At 39.7% G+C, this 20,341-nt stretch overlaps 1 protein-coding gene across 2 annotated transcripts in view; it reads left to right on the top strand.

Annotated features, from left to right (window-relative positions):
• LOC121271551 (histone acetyltransferase p300-like) overlaps positions 1–20,341 on the top strand; it is a 114,842-nt gene that overhangs the window by 22,850 nt on the left and 71,651 nt on the right. For both annotated transcript variants that reach the window (XM_041177550.1, XM_041177549.1), the window contains exon 2: positions 13,099–13,814. In XM_041177550.1, coding sequence (XP_041033484.1) covers positions 13,099–13,814 — 716 coding nt within the window. The remainder of the gene's footprint in view (positions 1–13,098; positions 13,815–20,341) is intronic.

The raw sequence follows: 20,341 nt of genomic DNA, 5'->3' as shown, positions 1-20,341 counted from the left end.
TTTCTTTCATTTTCCGATTTGATCCGTTTATGCCGCTACGCTCCTTCGGTAGATGATCGCACCGTAAACAGTTCCCGTTTAAAACACGTCCGCACCACAAATTCACTTAAGGGGAAGCGGTTTGACAACACAATTAATGATGCCACTAAACACATAACAAATCTCTAACCATGTACACTCAGAAAGCGAGGAGTTTGTTCTTGTGCATGTTTTCAATTTTGGTGTACCTTCATCCCAAATCAGGCGGGAAGAGATATTAGCTGAGTTTGAATTCCTCTACCCCCCACTATTCCGCCGCAAACCAGCGTCCATTGAAGACGCTGAATCCTTGAAAGCGTGCCTAGCATGTGCATATTGCGGGATTCCGAATAACCTGTCTGACTTTCACATGCAATGCGAATGTCTTCCAACAATGCGAAACCTTAAGACCAACCCGGACATACGCAGCAGTAAAGCTGACAAAAGGATGGGAATAGTCATCCTTAACAAGTGTCACAATATCAAGAAATGCACGCCATTTTTAATGACAGGTCCACCTTCATATTCATTGGACTTGCTGCTCAACATGACTGGACAGCCTTGCTCAAAAGGAAGCTTAAAAAATCAAGCTCGCTGGACTTGTGTAAGAGCGATGAGCTACTGTGTGATATATATGACAGGATTCGTCCTCATGGTTCGCTGCGTCCGCATATGTATGGGCTGCCCAAGACATACAAAAGTGATGTCCTCTATGCCCCACCTTATCCATGACCAGCTCTGCACAACATAAATTGGCCAAATGGTTGGGTGAATTGTTACAACCAGTTTTGACCAAGTTTTCCACATAGACAGTGAAGGACTCCTTCACATTTACAAAAGCCATACAAGACTTGCATATCGATAGCCATACTGTGTTTATGTGCTCATTTGGCATTGCTAGCTTATTCACCAATGTTCCACTTAAGGAAACCATAGGTATTTGTGCAGCAGCACTATGTCATGGCAATCTAGACCTGCCACCATTGCATGAATCCATATTCATTGAACTTATGAACTTGGCAACTCGCACAGTTGAGTTCAGTTTTAATGACACTATGTTATGCCTAAATAGTTGGTGTTGCCATGGGATCCCCTCTAGGCCCAGCTCTCGCAAACATCTTTGTTGGGTTCCATGAGAAACGTGTCTTCGATGGAATGACACCTAACCTCCTACCTCTCACATATTTCTGATATGTGGATGATATGATATATTTGCTATATTTAAATCCGCAGGTGCATGTAATAATTTCTTTACATGTCTTAATGGGCTCCATCAAATTCATCTGTGAAATGGAGCAGTCAAATAAACTCCTCTCCTTGATGTACTAATTAATTGAGGGGATTCTCTACTATGGTCTGCTGCAAACCTACCTTCACTGGTCAGTATACATATTGGGATTCTTACAGTTCCACACGCTATAAGATTGGTCTTATCAGCAATCTTGTAAATAGGGCCTGAGCCATTTGCTTACCATGCACGCTTGATGCTGAAATAGGGCACGTCAAAGACATCCTGCAGGATAATGGCTACCCTGATCAGATCGTTTTGCGCTATATATCACACAAACTCATCAATAGGCCTAAGACCGTCACTTTTAGCCCTGAAAAGTGCCCAGTCTACCTCGGATTACCTTGGAAGGGCAAGGTATCTCAAAACTGTGAGTACCAGGTGAAGCTAGCTGTTTCACGCTGTTACTATACAGTAGCAACACGAGTGGTATTCGCCACTAACAGGATGCTGCCGTCAAGCCAAAAAGACGTTCTGTCTATCACACAAATGAGTAATGTTGGATATGAATTTCAGTGCCAGTGTGATGCTGGGTATGTAGGTCGTATGTCTTAAAGACTGGCGAATTGTATCAAATAGCATGTCACAACTGCTGTTCGCAACCGGCTGGGTTTAGACCGTACCCTACCAGCCCATACTTGCAAAACTCAAAACTAAGTGTCTAACAATTGATGTGATTCCGCAACTGGACAACATTTGCTAAATAGTCTTCAATGTGCTAGGAATTAGGCTGACAACCAATTTAAGATCGTTAGTCGAGCACGTGTACACACTGCACCTATTTCAGCTAAACAAAATAAGTGAGAGCCATTCGCTGATTCATTCCTCAGGGCAATGCTTTGACCAATCAGTCGAGCTGCCTGGTTTAAATTTCAAAATGATTGGCAGTGGTGCACTCTCCATGGCAACACCACTTGCCAACCAATCAGCACTCTCTTCACATACAGTATAAATTGTTGTCTTCCCCTTATATTGATATTTTGCAAGTGTTCTAATGAGCTTAGGTATGTCCATTTTCTCAGCAATACTCAAGACATGTTTGTAATCGTAGTTTTTGAAGAAATTTGTCTTTAACTAAATTTAGTATTATACATTGTAATGTTCCATCATTAGGTTCAACCTTAGCATCACCTCGTCCACATAGGTTCATTCAGCTATCTTGTGATGGAATCTGTAATTTCAAAGTTTATATTTTTTGAGAAGGTATTCCCTAATTGAAAAGGGAAATTTAAAAGGGAAATTTAGAAACGAAACAAAGACTGAAACTGGAATTGGAAACTAATACTGAGGAGACTGAAACCGGTTGAAAGCATATTGATAGGACACAACCATTAGAGCTCAGATGAAGATGATGATTCCAGTGGTGCAGTACAGGCAGGCTGAAGAAGACAAGGCTCCATCCAGAAGGTAAATTGCTGCAGTTGTTTCTGCTCCTTGAAGATAACATTGGATCTATGCCATCCAGACCATTGTAAGCAGATTGAGGAGGTTCTGCAGACATGTGCCATTTTGGTGAATACCATGCCCGTGGAACTCGGGTTGATTGTACATTGCAGTTGGCTGGGGATCAAGCTAAATCTTAAAATAAGAGGAGCTGAAATTCTTCAAAGGGAAGAGTTTTGAAGGACTTTGACTGAGATTGATAACATGATAACACATGCTAGGTGGACTGTTATGCCAATTTGTAAGATCTGTTTTAGTTGTGTCTGCTATTTAATGTGTAATTTATAGCTTGTTAATTGCCTTTAATTCATGTTTAACTCATGGTGGATTCTGAGTTTTAAACTATAGTGGTTACCCAAGATAGTATTTAATGTTTGCATTGTTTGACTCTTGGATAGTAAAATGTCTTTTATTTTAAACTCTGGAATGCCATGGCTTCATTCTTTCAGTTAATAACTGGGGTTTCGGATTTCTTGTTTAAAAAGTAACTGGTCTTGACCGAGATCATAACAGTCTGGACAGATTGCAGATTACTGAAGGTGTACTATCAGTATGTAGAGTCGATATGCACAGTATTTTGGGCTTAAGTGTTTCTGGCAGATAAAAGCAGAATCCCTGAAAATCAGAATAGATCCAAGTTCCTGCAAAACCTATTTTTTGCTTGTAGTTGTGAATAAGCAAAAAAAAAATATTTTTTTAAAATAGCCTTCATGTTCAGCTTGTCCCTTTTTGTCTGTATTTTATCCAAAACTAATATTCATCATGATGATTTTCTCCTGTTTCCCTTCGGTGGTATTATTATGGAAATTGTACCTATTTCAGGTATCTGTAAGAGTTAAAACCTGCAACCTTGCTGTGTCTGGCAACTGCTCTTAAGCACAAGTTTAATGGTTCATATTTTAGAAAATAATGTGCCCTAGAAAAAAAAATTACTGATTGTGGTGAAATCTGTATTCATCTGGCAGCTTAAGCCAGGTGAAATATTTGGCATAAAATTTTAAACATCAGTGCTGCACCGCAATAACTGTTCAAAGCCCTTTCAGTTGCTTTCACTCATTGTTTTTTCCTGCTTGTCACGTGAAGTTAGGAATGTTACTGCTTCATGGGCTACATTTGTTGGAGAGGCGAAGAACTCTCTAATTCCTAAAACCTGAGGAAAACACAAATTCATTAATTGAAAGTGCCAGCCCTCACCCAACTTCAGTGACTTCCTGCATAATATATATTTAAAAAATCCTGATTGCTGCTCATGTCCAAGTCCAGCAAATGCTACAGGGGATTCTCTTACTTTGGTTGCCCTTTTACAGTGCAGTGCATGACACCATCAGACAACTTCTTCCCTGCTCTGTGTCAGCCAATTCATCAACAGCTCATAGTTTTGTTAGGCCTGATAATCAATGATGAGTAGGGTCCTTCCTCAGAATTGCAAAGTGAAATTTGGCTGAAATGGGTACTAAATGTTAGCATGTGGGGTATACACCTCATTGTGCATTAGGCAATTACTTAGCATGTGGGGTATATAATTTCATTGTGCCTAATGCACAATGAAGTGTAATACTTGCTGTACTGTGCTCTGTTGGATGCATAGCCTGGAAGATTTCACTTTTGTTGCCAAACTGACATTTAACCATTGTATTATTGTGTTGGTACAGTTCAATTAATTGTGATAGTTTTTGGTAGCAGTCTCTGCAGTTGGGCTAGTCCTGATGTTTAAGAGTTGTTTAATGGCATTTAAGTTCATCACACTTGTTTAGAATTGTGTTCTTAAAGTATAATTGATAATTATTTGAATTTTAACCATAACTTAATTAACATTACATTCCTGTATTCAGTCTGTATAAGCTGCAGGGAAGCCTCCCAATCATCAGCTTAATCACTGATTTTATGTCATTTTGTGAATTCTCTGCTAACATGGGAATAAAGATCTTAGAAAAGAAGCTTGGTCAAACCAAATTTGGCATAGTACATTCAATTTTGTTACCACACTTCACATGATGTATATGGGCCTTGGTGGGTGAGAGTGAGGCTGAGTGCAGCTCTCATTCACCAAAATGAAACTAAAGTACTACCTGCACATGCCAGTCTCAATCTCAGTTCCTGAGTGTCATCTGCTGCATTAAGACAAATAAGTTGGCTTGACACAGACTAACAAAGTGCAAGTTACCCATTTTTGGGTCTGTGCAGTCCTTAACCAACTATCATTTATTAACTGTTATGCTTAACAGGTTGCTTAAACTTGGCTTCCCCTGAGTGTAGAGGATTGAGGAGAGATCTGATACAGGTGTTTAAAATGTTAAACTGATTTGGTAGGGTAGATACAGAGCTGAGATCTATTTAAATACTATTTTTCCCATAGCCTGTTAAAGGGAATCTCTCAAAGCTCAGGTGCATGATTAATGGACTGTTTTGTCCAGGGGTATTGTTTCAGATCCTACATGAGATAATAAATTCCTTAAATATTTTATTCAGGTTTTTTTTACTTCACAAAAAAATTTACAATCAATTCTCCCATCTCCTGAGTTCGTTGGAAATGTCATTTACTGAAATTTCCTGATTAATGTTTCTAATGATTCAGTGACTGATGAAGATCCGTTTTACAGAACGAACAATTGATAAATGATAGGTAAAATGGATACAAGAACCTGCAGTTGGTTAAGGACTGCACAGACCCAAAAATGGATAACTTGAACTTTCAGTCTGTATCAAGCGAACTTGTTTGTTTTAATGCAACAGACACTCAAACAGAGATTGAGACTGACACTGCGCATGTGCAGGAAATGCCCCCCCTAGTGTTGCGGCACAAATAAATGCAGCCTTAATATAAATGACAGGATGACATTGGTCCCCTGTAATTTTGTTTGTTTTACAAACTGCTGACTCCTATTATTCCCTTCTAGCAAGAGAAATTGATTTAGAAGTATGGCAGCATGGAAAGTTTGTACAGTGAATGGCTCACAAGGTCTTTACCTCTGCAGGACTTCATTATTTAATGTAAAATAATTTTAAGATGCCTATTGGGGAGCAAAGTAGAAGGATCCTGAGGATGTCATTCAAAAACCTATTAATGCAGGAAAACCTCTGCCTTGGTAGGGCAGATGTCTGATCTAGGCAGATGCTTTGCAAGCTTTATAGGGGTGCATTGTTGTATGAATCATTTGTCAGAAGAAACTTAAAACTAGATTTATATCTTAGTACCTCCCCCCTCTTTACCCACCACAGAACATTTTTATAGGCTGACAGGGCATATTGACATAGAGGGGCTCAGAACATTTGAAGTTCTAAGAATTAAGTTTGGGATATCATTTCAAAATGCTTGTGGATATCATTCTGCCATGCTGTTCTGTTTTGGGAAAGTTCTTGAGCTAAGGTTTTAGTGAAATAGTTGTATTTAAATGATTTGATGCCTGTAAGATATGAAAAACCTCAGCTAACTGCCTTCTGGACCTGCATTCCATAAGAGAGCTGTTATTTCTGCAAGCGTGGGAGTTTAATGAAATGTATTTACTTCCTGTACCTTACTGAGAGAGCTGAGACAGCATTGACCAAGGATATGGGGACAGGACGAGAAAGTGGTGTTGATGTTGAAGTTCAGTCATGAACTTACTGAATGGGGGAGCAAGCTTGAGGGCCTGTATTACCTGTTCCTGCTCCTGTTTCTTGTATCCTTAAATCCATTGAATGCTATTTGCCTCAACTACTATTTGAGAAAGCGAGTTCCATGCTCTTTAACACCCTTTGGATAAAGAGATTTCTTCTGAATTCCCTGTTGTGTTTCTTGGTGAATATCTTATATGTATGACTCTTAGTTTTGATCTCCCTCAAAACTGGAAGCACCCTCTCAACGTCTTCTATGGTCTCTATCAGATCACCCCTTTGGGATACTTTTCTCCTGAAAAGAGAAGTCAATCAACTCGATTTTTCCTGATGGGTGATAACCTCAAGTTCTGATATTGGCCTTGTAAATCATCTTGCCCACCCTCCAGTTCCTCTATATTTTTACAATATGGAGCCCAGAACTGTTCACAGTTTTCCAGAACATGGCCTACCCAATGTTCTATGCAAGTTTAACATGACTTCCCTGTCCTCTACAAATGAACTCCAGTGCTTTGTTTCTTTTCTTGGCATTATTAACCTGCTTTTATTTTTAATGATTGTGTTTCTGTATTCATTCCTTTGCTCCTCTACTACATTTAGACTCTTACTTTCCAAAGACCTCTTTATTCCTTCCAGAAATGAGAAGGAGGGCTAGATCTGTGTGGCTGGAATTCACAGGAAATTTGCAATCCTGTACACTTCAGAAGATGTTTCTCACAATTCCATTTAACAAGAAAGACTATCTTGGTGGAACTGGGAGGGAGTGCAGCATGTTCTATAAGTGGTCCTTCCTTCAGGAAAACAGGCTGAATACCCTAATAGAAAAAAATGTTTGAATTAAACATTTTTGTATTTTTTATTTGAATATCATTTTTAATTTATTCATTTATGGGATGTTGCTGGCAAGGCCAGCATTTGTTTCCTATCCCTGATTGCCCTTGAGAAGGTGGTGGTGAGCCACCTTCTTGAACCATAGTGAAATTACTTCCCTGCTCTTAGGTAGGGAGTTCCAGGATTTCGACTGAGTGATGGTGAATGAAAGGGGATATATTTCCAAGTGAGGATGATGTGTGACTTGGAGAGCTGGTGGTGTTCCCATGCACCTGCCTTTCTTCTAATTGACCACTGTATTTAACATTTCTGCTTGTGTAACAGTTCTAAAGTAGCAAAATGAGGTTTCTCATCATGTCCTTGGTTTTTTAAATCTCTATATGTATTGAGAGTTTCTCTTGAGATAATTGGTGCTAAAATGTTGTTTTGTGAGCAAGTTATGTAAAATTCCATGCAGTATTTTCAGCCTTAGTAAAAATGGTTTAAATGGTAAAAATTAACACATTTTTACTGAGCAACATTATTATACTAAACAGTACCGTCACATTTTCTTATAAGTATGTCAATTCGAACAGTTTCTTCACCCAGAACAATGGAGAGGTGTGTACTTGAGGCTTTTTCATGACTGAATTCAATTTTGCATTGAGTAGCCGATGGGAAGATGCAATCTATGCCCATATTGTTGATTTCCCCCCCCCCCCAAATTAATGGCTGCTGTAAAATAAATGGTGCATGTCAGGTGAGGGTGGCAGATATAATTGATGAGCATATAAGATGCAAAAGAATAATGGGAGAGGGTAGGACTACTCAGCTTTGAAGGAAAATATGTAATTTAATATAGTAACAAATGTGGGTGTCACTGGCTAGGTCAGCATTTATTGCTCATCCCTAATTGCCTTTGAGAAGTTGGTGGTGAGTTCCCTTCTTGAACCGCTGCAGTCCGTGTGGTGTAGATACACTCAGGGCTGTTGGGAAGGGAGTTCCAGGATTTTGACCCAGTGACAGTGAAGGAACAGTGATATAGTTCCATGTCTCATGAGGCAAGGTTGGACAGGCTAGGTTTGTATCCGCTAGTGTTTAGAAGAGTAAGAGGCGACTTGATTGAAACATATAAGATCCTGAGGGGTCTTGACAGGGTCAGTGCAAAGAGGCGCTCCCTCTTATGGGAGAATCTAGTACTAGGGGCCACTATTTTAAAAATAAGGGGTCAACCATTTAGGACAGAGATGAGGCATTTTTTCTGAGGGTCGTGAGTCTTTGGAACTTTCTTCCTCAAAAAGTGGCAGAAGCAGAGTCTTTAAATATTTTTAAGGCAGAGGTAGGTAGATTCTTGATAAGTGGGGGGAAGGTTATCAGGAGTAGATGGAAATGTGGAGCTGAGGTTACAGTCAGATTAGCTGTGATCTTATTGAATGGCGGAGCAGGCTAGAGGGACCAAGTGGCCTACTCCTGCTTCTAATTCATATGTAAGTCAGGATGGTGTGTGAGTTGGAGGGAAGCTTGCAGGTGGTGATGTTCCCATGCATCTGCTGCCTTTGTTCTTCTAGGTGGTAAATGTCATGGATTTGGAAAGTGATTTTGAAGGAGCCTTGGTGAGTTGCTGCAATTTATCTTGTAGATGGTGCACACTGCTGCCACTGCACATCAGTGGTGGAGGGAGTGAATGTTGAAAGTGGTGGATGGGGTGCCAATCAAGCAGGCTGCTTTTCCCTGGATGGTGTCAAGTTTCTTGAGTATTGTTGGAGCTGCACTCATCCAGGCAAGTGGAGAGTATTCCATCACACTCCTGACTTGTGTCTTGTAGATTGCAGACATGTTTTGGGAGTCAGGAGATGTTAGTCTGCAAGTTTCGCAAGTAATACTGAAGCAATCAGTGTCCATTTGCAGCAACAGATGGACAACATTCAGGCTTGGGCTAATAAGTGGCAAGTAACATTCAAACTATACAAGTGCTGGGCAATGTCCAGCTCCAGCAGGAGAGAATCTAACCATCTCCCCATGACATTCAATGGCATAACCAATGCTGATAATCCCTCCACCCCCCACATCAACATCCTGAGGGGTTACCATTGACCAAATTGAATTGGACCAGCCATATAAATACTGTGGCTACAAGTGCAGGTCAGATATTGGGAATTCTGTGGCAATTAACTCATCTCCTGACTCTCCAAAGCCTGTTCACCATCTACAAGGTGCAAATAAGGAGTGTGATGGAATGTTCTCCACCTGCCTGGATGAGTGCAGCTCCAGCAGCACTTAAACTTGGTACCACCCATCAAGAAGTCCTGATTGCCACCCCATCAACTATATTAAATTATTCACTCCCTCCACCGCCGACGGACAGTGGCAGTGGTGTGTACCACCTACAAGATGCACTGCAGCAACTTGCCAAAGCGCCTTCAACAGCATGTTCCATTTTCAAGACCTCTTCTACATAGAAGGACCGGGAGTGGGCAGCAGGCATGGTAATATCACCTGCAAAGTTCCCCTCCAAATCTCACACTATCCTGGCTTGGAAATATAACGTCATTCTTTCACTGTTGCTGGGTCAAAACCTGGAATGCCCTTCCTAACAGCACTCCGTGTGTACCTAAACCAGATGGACTGCAGCCGTTCAAAAAGGCAGCTCACCACCACCTTCTCTAGGGCAATTAGGGATGGGTAAGTGGAGGTGAGAATGCAAGGCAGGCTGCAGTGCTGATTGGTTGGCAAGTGGACTATGATAGGTAGAGGCGTTGCCATAGGGAATGCACCAGGGAGCAGTTAACTACCAAGTTTCTTTAAATTCAAACCTGGCAGGTCGAGTCTTGTCAAAACATTTCCTTGAGGAATGAACCAGGGAATGCCCCCCCTCCCCAGCTTTTGTTTAGTTGAAAAAGGTGCAATGTGTGGATTGTTCTTTTTGTCTGCAAAGGACAATTGGTATTCTTGCGAATTCTCTCCTGATGAGTGCAAGACAAAAAGCTTTGACAGCTTGTCTCTGTTTTTAGCAATATATAATAATTGTTAGAACCAATTTCTTTAGACAGTTATGTCTAAGAACAAGAAAGCTGAAAGTACCTAAGTTATTGACCCCTGCTGGCATACAATGTAGATTGTTGAAAAAAGTCAGATTGTGAAAGAAGTCAAAGAGATAGCAGAGGCTGTGATGTGATTTTTCAGTCTACCTTAAATATACAAATTGAGCTGATGAATTGGAGAGTTGCCAATTTGACATCTTTCTCTGCCTTCTTGAAAGGGTAAAATTGGTAACCAAAGCTAATTTGATGTCATTTGTCCAAAATTCTTTGAGCCCATAATTTGAAATCAAATTAATGAGCATTTAGAAATGCATGAATGTTGAGGACAGCCATGTTGAAGGCGAGTAGGATTTGCCATAGCCCATGAGGAACTGAGACAATTGGTTATTTAGCTTGAGGGGCACCGTTCCACATCAAACATGAGGCAGGTGTGGAGACAGGTCCCAAGTCTACGTCAGCTGGAACAGGAATTGAACCTAAGTTGTTGGTGTTATTCTGAAACACACGCTAGCCGTCTAGCTAACTGAGCTAGCCACCCCACGAAGGCAAATACTGTTTGACACATTTAATCGGGATTTTGGAAAAAGAAGGATAGATGGAGAGAATGCAGTAAATGGATTTTCAAACGGCATTTGATAAGATGCAAAATGATTGTTTGAAAAATTCAAGCTTGTGTTAAAGGAGGAAATATAGTAACATGGATGGAATGTCAGCTGAACAACGGGGAATAGAATTAGGGTAAATGGTGTTGCTTTTATTGGAAAGGGCTAGAAGCAGTATGCCCCAGAGTTCAGTGCTGAGTCTAGTTTTGTTTTTTCTGTATTTAAATCATTTGGATTTGGGCATGGAGATACAAACTCAAATTACTTGACAACAGAAAAGTAGGATGTTGAAAGACTCTATTTAGCAGAGATTTGGAATGCAGTTTAATAAGGATAAATGTCAGGTAATACATTTTTGAGAAGAATATTGAGGAATCACAGTATCTTTACAGTGCAAAAGGGGGCCATTCAGCCCATTGAATCTGCACTGGCTCTCTGAAAGAGCATTTCACCTAGTCCCACTCGCCTGCCTTCCCCCATAACCTTGCACATTCTCTCTCTTCAGGTAGCAGTCCACTTCCCTTTTGAATACCTTGATCAAACCTACCTCCACCACTCTTTCAGGAAGCTTATTCCAGACACCAACCACCCTCTGGGTAGAAAAATTTTTCCTCACATCACATTTGGAAGTATATACTGACTGGAAAGATGATGGGTGTGGATAAACAAAGACAAAAAATTCCAATATATTTCTGAAAATGCGATGTTTAGGTTTCATTAATAGAGGAAAGTATGATAGTAAAGAAATAATAAATTTGTACCGGGCAGCAGTTAGGTGACAGCTAGGCATCAGAAGGTGCCCCATTATTGAAAAGTATTCAATTAAGAGGGCAGAAGTCATGGATTCACCATAATGATATTAGGGGTGGGAAATTATATGGAGAGAGAATTGAGATTTGAGTCTATTTCCATTGAAGCAGAAAATCCAAAGAAGTAATTTTATTCGTTTTTTTTTAAATTATGAAGATTTTGGACAATGCATAAGGAAAGGCTCTTTTGGTCAGAGTTATTATAGTGAGGATTCATAATTTAACATAGTCACTAAGAGGAAAGACAGAAGTTATGAAATGTATTTACACAGGGGTGTTGAAGAATGGAGTGCTGTGCCACAGGAAATGGTTGAGGTAAAGACCATATTACCTATTTTAAGGGAAAATTGTACATTGAAGCAGAAGAAGATAAATGGGCTCTGGAGGGAGAGCAAAGTAGTGCGATCCGTTTTAGATTATTCTAGCGAACTGTTAGCACCATCGTGATGTGCCAGATAGTGCTTTTCTGTGCTGTAAACTTCTTTGGTTTTATGCCTGGAAACTGTACAATGCAAGTTGCAATTCTGAAGCTGAGAATGTAACAATGGATACTAGTATTGATTAAGCTGTATTGTGATATACTGTTTTGAATTGTGATGCATTGTGAACTTGTAATTAGCTGTAGTTGAAATGGGGAGCTATTTTGAATAACAACTTTAAGTCAATTTTCCTAGATTTTCAGTGTCATTAGCATTCCGAAATATTAACGTGATATGGAATGATTGGACATGGGGTTACATCTCTTATTAGGAACAATGGAAAGTTCCTAATCTGAGCATGGTTGCTATTGAAAATCATGAATCATATGCTTCTCTTGGAATTGAAGGATGGAGATTGATGGAGCGTTATCTTCATCCTTGCCTCTCCTCACCTGTATGGCTTGGAAGGATTAAGGAAAGAGGGGTGTGTCAAAAAAAAAGGAGATTCGAACTATTACAAAGTAAATTGGCAGATTTTTAACTTACTGTAGTGAATCTATCTTTCCTATTTTATTGTTTCATGCCATGCTATCCAAATTTCTCACGTTCAAAAAGCATATAAGTCTGATGCATTGTCAGATATTAACAAAGTGTAATTAATTGGTGGCTCAGTGGTGCTCCACATTAAAACACTAATGCATGTTTTTATGTAACTGAGGCATGCAGTTTAATTTCTCCTATGAATTCTCAGTCTGGGCCTGCAATACTTGGGCAAGTACAAAGTAGAAACTAGTTCTCCAAGATGGGCGAGGAAAAGGAGGCAAAGATTGGGTGTGGCATTTGCACTAGTTGGTATTCCCAAATCTCCTTACAACCGTTCAACAATGCCTTTTAGTAGCAATCTTGGATCAGTCCAGTTTGCCCTTTTTCTTCCACCCACAACCTCTACCCTTTCCTCTTATTCCAAGCAGTGCATGGTCAGGTTCTTCCTTCAGTGTTGGAAATGAGAAAACTTGCAATTGTAGACATCCTGAAAATGAAGTCATTTGTAATTTGTCTTTGTTTTCTTTTCAGATTTTGGATCCTTATTTGACCTTGAGAATGACTTACCAGATGAACTGATCCGTTCAGATCCATTAGGATTGACCAATGGTGGTGACCTGGCTCAGCTTACTGGGGTTGGCATGGTGCAAGATGCCGCCTCAAAGCACAAACAACTGTCAGAGCTTCTGAGAGGCAGTAGTTCCAGTATCAATATGGGACATGGGGCAGTCAGCTCTGGTGGTGCCTCATCACGCTCCATGGATAGTCCAGTGCAGTCGGTAGGCAGCCAAAGTCAACAGACTAGTCCCAGTATAGGAAGCTTAAGTAGTATGGTAAAGAGCCCTTTAACTCAAGGTGGTCTTACATCCCCTCCTAACCTGGGAATGGGAGCAAGTGGAGCAAACCAGAGACCTCCGACACCGCAGTCTGTGAACCCACAGAAACACGATCAGCTTCATACGTCAGCAACGGGTCTGATGCCTGGTGTAAACAGCCCTACCAACCAGGCTGGCATGAGCATGAATGCTAATATGAATCCAGCCCTGATGAACAGTGGCAATGCTCAGGGCATGATGCAGGGACAAGTAATGAACGGTTCTCTTGGTGCTGGAAGGGGCAGACCTAACGTACAGTACTCAAGCCCAGGAATGTCCAACACAAACAACCTACTTGCAGATCCGTTATCCCAGGGATCACCTCAGATGGCAGCAGGTCTCAAAGGACCTCAGCCTGGGGCAATGAGCAAGGTAAGAACTGAGCATTTTATGCCTTTAAATATTTACCATATATGTTAATGTCACAATTAAGGTAACACTGATGAAATGTGACATGTTTAACTCAATCAACATGAACAACATTTGGAGCTTTCACTACAAATAGAGCAGCTAAACTCTCCTCTTCGATTTCTTACAATTATAAATTCATCCATCTCTTGGGCTTCTGATTTTCTCTAATACAGGTTGAGAATTGGGCTGCACCAATGACCAAACAGGTAAAAGCACAGTTCAATGTTAAACTAAGTCATAAAGAACAGAAAATCCTAGGTTCCGTCTATTTTAAGTTAACTGACCTCAGCTGGACAATACCTAGAGTGCTGTGTTTGACCTCACTTGGCTGGGTAGGTATGGGAAAAATCAGTTTAGGTCATTCTCCTGATAACTATCTAATGGCTGCTGGTCTAATCAACAAGATTGGGCTTGGTCTTAATTTACCATCGGAGTAACCTACTAAAAGTCATCATCTTTGCTTATGCAGGAAGGATGGCTATTTGGCTGAGACACCAGAGAGTGACTGTAGCAGCAGTTGGCTTTTGGGAGAGGAGAAAATTGGAAACTACTGATCTTAAAAGAAAATATCCGAAAAGACAAAACAGCACACTCAGCAATTACTTTTCAGTCCAGATTTGCATTGTACAGTCTACAATGATTGACATGCAATCTGCCTATGTTATAGTTTTTTATTTGCTCAGGTGTTCTAGGTTCTGCATTCTTGTTTTTGCATCTAAGTACTCTGTTCAGTTTTAATGGCACTTTTATTAATTTTTTTGGAAGAATTATTATCCTTATTAATTGTACGAAATCCAGACAATCTGCCTCTGTAATAAGATAAAATTGACTAAGATCAATCTCTTTTATACCTTCAATGATTTAGGCCCAAGCGAAAGACCTTTAGCTGTTAGAAATTACAGAGGAGAGGATGGCTACTCTGCCTACTTATGGCTTCAACTGACAGTCCATTCTGTATTGCTTATGGACATGGAAATTGTATTTCTCTAATTTATGATTCAACTACTTGCCAAATCTACTTTGGACTTCCAATCCAAATATTACATCTTAAAATTGACAAACATTTAATATAAAACAAAGTACAGCCTCCTAAAGCACCAGAAGTAGTTTTAAGAAAACTATCTGTTGGGTACTGAGTTGTAACACTCTGATCCTAACCCAGCCTATTGATGATGCAGTGATGGCAAAGTTCACTTGTGAGGATGATTCTTTGCTGCTTGGAGATGGATTTTGGTGCAGCCAACAGATATGAGTGAGGCAAGAGTTTACAAAAAAATAAATTCTTGGAAAACTGATGATAAAGACCCAAGAGGTGATAAGTTGAGGAAAAGTACCAGTGGAAAATAGAATTGTTTTAAAGGCACTCTAGTTAATCCTGTGGCATTACTGCTCGTGTAAAAACAAAATTATTTCCCCACTTGGCCTACATTTACTGGTGTTGATTGAGAGCCTTAGCGGCCAACCTTGTGGGAGAGGGGAGGAATTCAGGTTGGATTGTTTGCTTACTAGCAGACAATGAGATTGTTAGAAAATGAGACTAAAAAATTGAAATATCACATGATGACTGCTAGCCAGTGAAATTATTGAAAACTGACCTCATAAAATAAAAAATGTATATATGAAATGGTCACCATGTAGAAACTGAAGATTAAAAGGAACTCAGATGTCTAGGAAATTGGAAAGGGTAAAAATAAAACTAGGTTCTTGGAAACAACAGTGAAACCTGTACAAATGGACACACTAAAAACTCGACACTCTTTAAAACAAAGAACTGGGATCCAGGGGGTAGAATTAGTTTTTCTTTCTAGAGATGGGATATATATTAATTGGGGAATTATGAAAATGAGTACAGTCTGTTTCACTTAAGATAGCGGAGAAAAAAAGCAACACATGAAACTGACAAAGATGTTATTTCAGCCCATTCTAAATCCTGGCTCTTGTTATTGAAATGAATGTCTTGTGTTGTAATACAGCATCCCTTCGATACCTTGCCCATTCTTAATGTGTAAGTCCATACCTGAAGTTTCGGTAGACTGTTTGATTATGGGTGAAGAGGAATACTTGTATGGTACTTAGTGGTCATTGACAACCTTGAAACAACGTCCTGGTCTGAGTAGTCATCATGGGAGTACAAAGAACAAAGAAAAGTACAGCACAGGAACAGGCCCTTTGGCCCTCCAAGCCTGCGTCGATCATATTGCCCGTCAACTAAAACATTTTGCACTTCCGGGTTCCGTATCCCTCTATTCCCATCCTATTCATGTATTTGTCAAGCTGCCTCTTAAACACCACTATCGTACCTGCTTCCACCACCTCCTCTGGCAGCGAATTCCAGACACTCACTACCCTCTGCCCTGCACATCACCTTTATAGTTTTCTCCTCTCACCTTAAATCAATGTCCCCTAGTAATTGACTCTTCCACCCTGGGAAAAAGATTCTGACTATCTACTCTGTCCATGCCACCCATAATTTTGTAAACTTCTATCAAGTCAAAAGCCGAGTAGGGAAATAAAGCTGTGGGGTTGTGGTAATAAAATTTTATGAATTTTTTTTCTTTTAGTGAATAATGCTGAATTTTCATATTCTCCTTTTGCCAATTGGGGATTTAAAATACAAAATGAAAGCTACAGAAGTTACTCCTCACTTCTGATACACCCCCTTGTTAGATAGTGAGACAGATTAATCTGTGGACATGTTCATGGGTACCATTAATGCTGATTTAATCTGACAGGAAATTTAACTTGAACAGTACAGGCCATGGGTTTAGTTGAATCTGCACACATGCCACTCTGGTACCAGTAACTGTCTTGAGTGACAGTATGGTTTGGATTTCCAATGTGTTAATTTCCATCAAGAAGCAATTAATTTAGCTTTTTTGAAAATTGAGTACGGCATCCTATTTAAGATGTTTCACTTAAATGATCTAATGCAGACATCTGTTTTCTCAATGTTAGATTAAGAATTACAATTTAAAACACAGTATAACCTTAATTTCCCACACCATTGAATTGAATTTGTTCTTTCTAAATATTTTGTATCATTTAGCTGACCTGTGTCAAATATTGAAATTCTACCTAACTCAGAACTAATTGGATACTAATCACCTTTAAATGGAAGGAAATTCTTGGCTTTCGAGCCATTCTCCAAACTTCCGTGTGTGCTTTTGAAGGGCACAAGGAGAATGAGGACTGCTTGTGTGCATTCTACTTCAGTGAATTTGTAACTGCTATGGTGTAAAATGAAGAAAATATAGCTGTTGCTCCGGTTGTTGGTTCCTAAGGGACAGATCTCTTTTTAAACAATGAAAGTGTGCCCTGGGCGGAGCAGTTTCTCTTTCAGTTGAGTGGCTAAGCGTGAATCTGGGGTTGGGATTAGCATGCTGTTGGCTGCTTAGCTCAGTGAGAGGGTGCTTTTCCTCCTTTGTTCTTATGGAGAGGTGCAGGTACCATCTGTTGTCCATGTAGCCCAAGGAAACTTTGTCTTTTTCTCCTCCTTTCTCTTCTCTCCCCTTCTCCAACCCCAATAACGTACATTTTATTACTAATTTTAAAAATGTTAAAATGAATGGGAATAGTTTGTAAACATTTTGAGATGAGCTGTCTGCTGCACAAATTGTGTACTAGGAGTTGTACACATACTACTGCTGAGTCAAAAACACACCCTACTTTTGAAATATTCAATACTATTGTTCCCAGTTAGATTGGAAAGCTTCAGAGCCATGATAACTTCAGAATTAATGTTGAAATACTAATACTTGGATGTGCTCAGTCAGCATATTATGAAAGTCATTGCATGTTTGTACAAATTATGTGTAACAGCAGTAAGTACCAGTGATAAATCTCTATAAAAAGCTGTTTAAGCACTGTTAGTTTTCATTGACAATCCCAGATGTAGGTATTCGATACAAATATGCTACATGACAGAATAGTACCTGATCTTCTGCCACCTCCCCCAAATAATATAACACATCTTTAAACTGATGAACTGGAGCCTGTCACTGTGTATATTTGCAACTGTTGTCACTTACTTTTTAATTTCAGTAACTTAACTCATCTACTATTAGTTTTCCCTTTTATGTTTCTGAAGGTACTGCTGGTGGAAGTATAATTCTACAGACCTCTCGGTACTCTGCCATCTTGCCCAAGTGGACACTTGTTTCTTTTAACAACTTTGTGTCTCTCTTCCTTTCAACTGTTCACCTCTTGTGAAACTGCTGAGTTGTGCACAATTCCACATAAACCAACTACCCTCTATGTCCAAAAGTCCATTTTTCAAAGATGTGTCTAAATAACTTGTAAATGGCTATTTGACCTTCAGGGAAGCAGCACAACCAAGCCCAATGTCAAAACGCATGCAGTTTCTAGTTGGGTTCATTTAATAGCAGCAAGGAACATCCTCAATAGCTGAGGCCAATTGTAGCATCCATACCATCGGGATCAGCTAATTCAGCACAGACTAGGGTTGAACCAGAAACTTTATGGTATGTTCATTTTTTTAAGAGACATCAGAATGTCTGCTCTGTCCATTTTTGGAAGGTAGAAACCCAAGTTAAGAGTGCATACAAGTGGCATAGTGATACTGTCACTGGACTTGTTATCCAGAAACCCAGGCTAATGCTTGGCAACATGGGTTCAAATCCCACCATGGCAGTTGGTGGAATTTAATTTTAATTAATAAAACCTGGAATTGAAAGTTAGCCTCTGTAATGATGAGCATGAAACTACAGTACCATCGATTGTCATAAAAACCCATGTAGTTCACTAGTATCCTCTAGGGAAGGAAACCTACCATCCTTGCGTGGTCTGGCCTGCGTGTGACTCCAAATCCACAGCAATGTGGTTGACTCTTAACTGCCCTCTGAAATGAACTAACAAACCACTCAGTTCAAGGCCAGTTACGGATGGCAGCAAATTCTGGCCTTGCCAGCAATGCCCAAATCCCAAAGAACAAATAAAAGCTTTACCACCTGACTCATCATGTTTTATGACTCAGTTAAATTTGTGAGGTTTTATAATTCATAAGATGAACATAAGACAGACTTTTTGAGTGAGAATTTAATGTAGATTGCACAATATTAGTCTGATTTGAAATGAGCATTGGGTTCTCCCAATCTTCCTCAAACTGAATATCTCATTAATATTGTACATCAGATATTGATAGATGTTAACTTGCTGGCATTCCCAATATTTTCTTACAGCTACATATTCATAATACTCTAAAATCATGTTAAAGCTAACCTGCCCATAGTGTTTACCTGCTTTGCCCTTCTAGTTACAACAATGTATATAAATATTTAAACTCTTTTTTTGGTGTAAGTTAACACTTTGGGGAAGTGATGGGGGCAATGATGCTGCGACTGAAGGCAACTTTACAACATTTTGTGAACGTAAGATTAAGAAATTGCACAGCAGTTCCAGCAAACAAGCAAGAGATTTCCTGCATGCTTCAGCAACGTTCATTCAGCAAGTGACGGTTAACTCTGTGTTTAAAGTAAAATTGGAATTGGTGCAGAAGAGGAGCTGACAACCAACCAAACTTCCTGTCCTGCTTGTCTTTCAATATTTTATTTTCAAAAGAGCTGTTCTACTATATACAGGATCTGGCTTGACTGCAGCCCCCCACTGTTGATTAGCTTGCTAAATACAATTACCTGCCTAAACCCCACCATGTTTCCACTTCCTTTTACCTAACTTCTGATCACATCTCAATCTTTCTTCCTTTGACTGGGCATCAGTTTTACGCATGTCTTTTGAGATGTCTTTGGGTATTTTTATATGCTAATGGCGCAACATAAATGCAGGTTGCTATTGTATCACTTGTCATCAGAACTTGCAGGATATTCACTTGATCATAGTACTGGAGATCATTTGGCGCCTATAGATAGACCCATACCCTAGCTAGAGTTGAGTACTTTCAGGTGTCAAGGGAAGAAAAACATGTAATAAATAATCCCTTTGTTTAGTTTGCTGTATATTTCATTAGTTTAATAAACCTCTCCCCATACTACTCTGCATGTATATCAGCGTAAATGGTGAAAAGATTATCCCTAAATAAGGAAAATCTGAAGTTAGAGATAAGCATATAAGTGCAGTTGAGTATGCTACTGTAGCTATGTCAAATATTCGTTTGCTGTATTCTTCACCAGTTTAGCTGAGTTGATAATATGTTGTCTGAGTCAGAAGGTTGAGACTTCAAATCCTACTCCAGGACTTGGGCACATAATGAAAATGAAGTGACAGTACTGAAAGAGTGCTGTATCTGAAATAAAAACAAAATGCTTAAAATACTCACCTGAAAGCATTTGAGGAGAGAGAAACATAGTTAATGTTTCAGATCAAGAAGCTTTCTTTGGTGCTGTATCTGACCTCTGTGTGGCACAATTCTAAGAGCAAGGTGCTGGTTAATATTCTTCCCTCTACCATCACCACCAAAAAGAACTGGTCATTTAATTGCTGCCTATGGGCCTTGTGTGCAACTGTCATGCTTA

Source organism: Carcharodon carcharias, chromosome 31, assembly GCF_017639515.1.
Source record: "Carcharodon carcharias isolate sCarCar2 chromosome 31, sCarCar2.pri, whole genome shotgun sequence".
NCBI classification, from domain to species: domain Eukaryota; kingdom Metazoa; phylum Chordata; class Chondrichthyes; order Lamniformes; family Lamnidae; genus Carcharodon; species Carcharodon carcharias.
The sequence above is the reverse complement of the archived record's forward strand: the minus strand, read 5'-3'. Positions and strand labels throughout refer to the sequence as shown.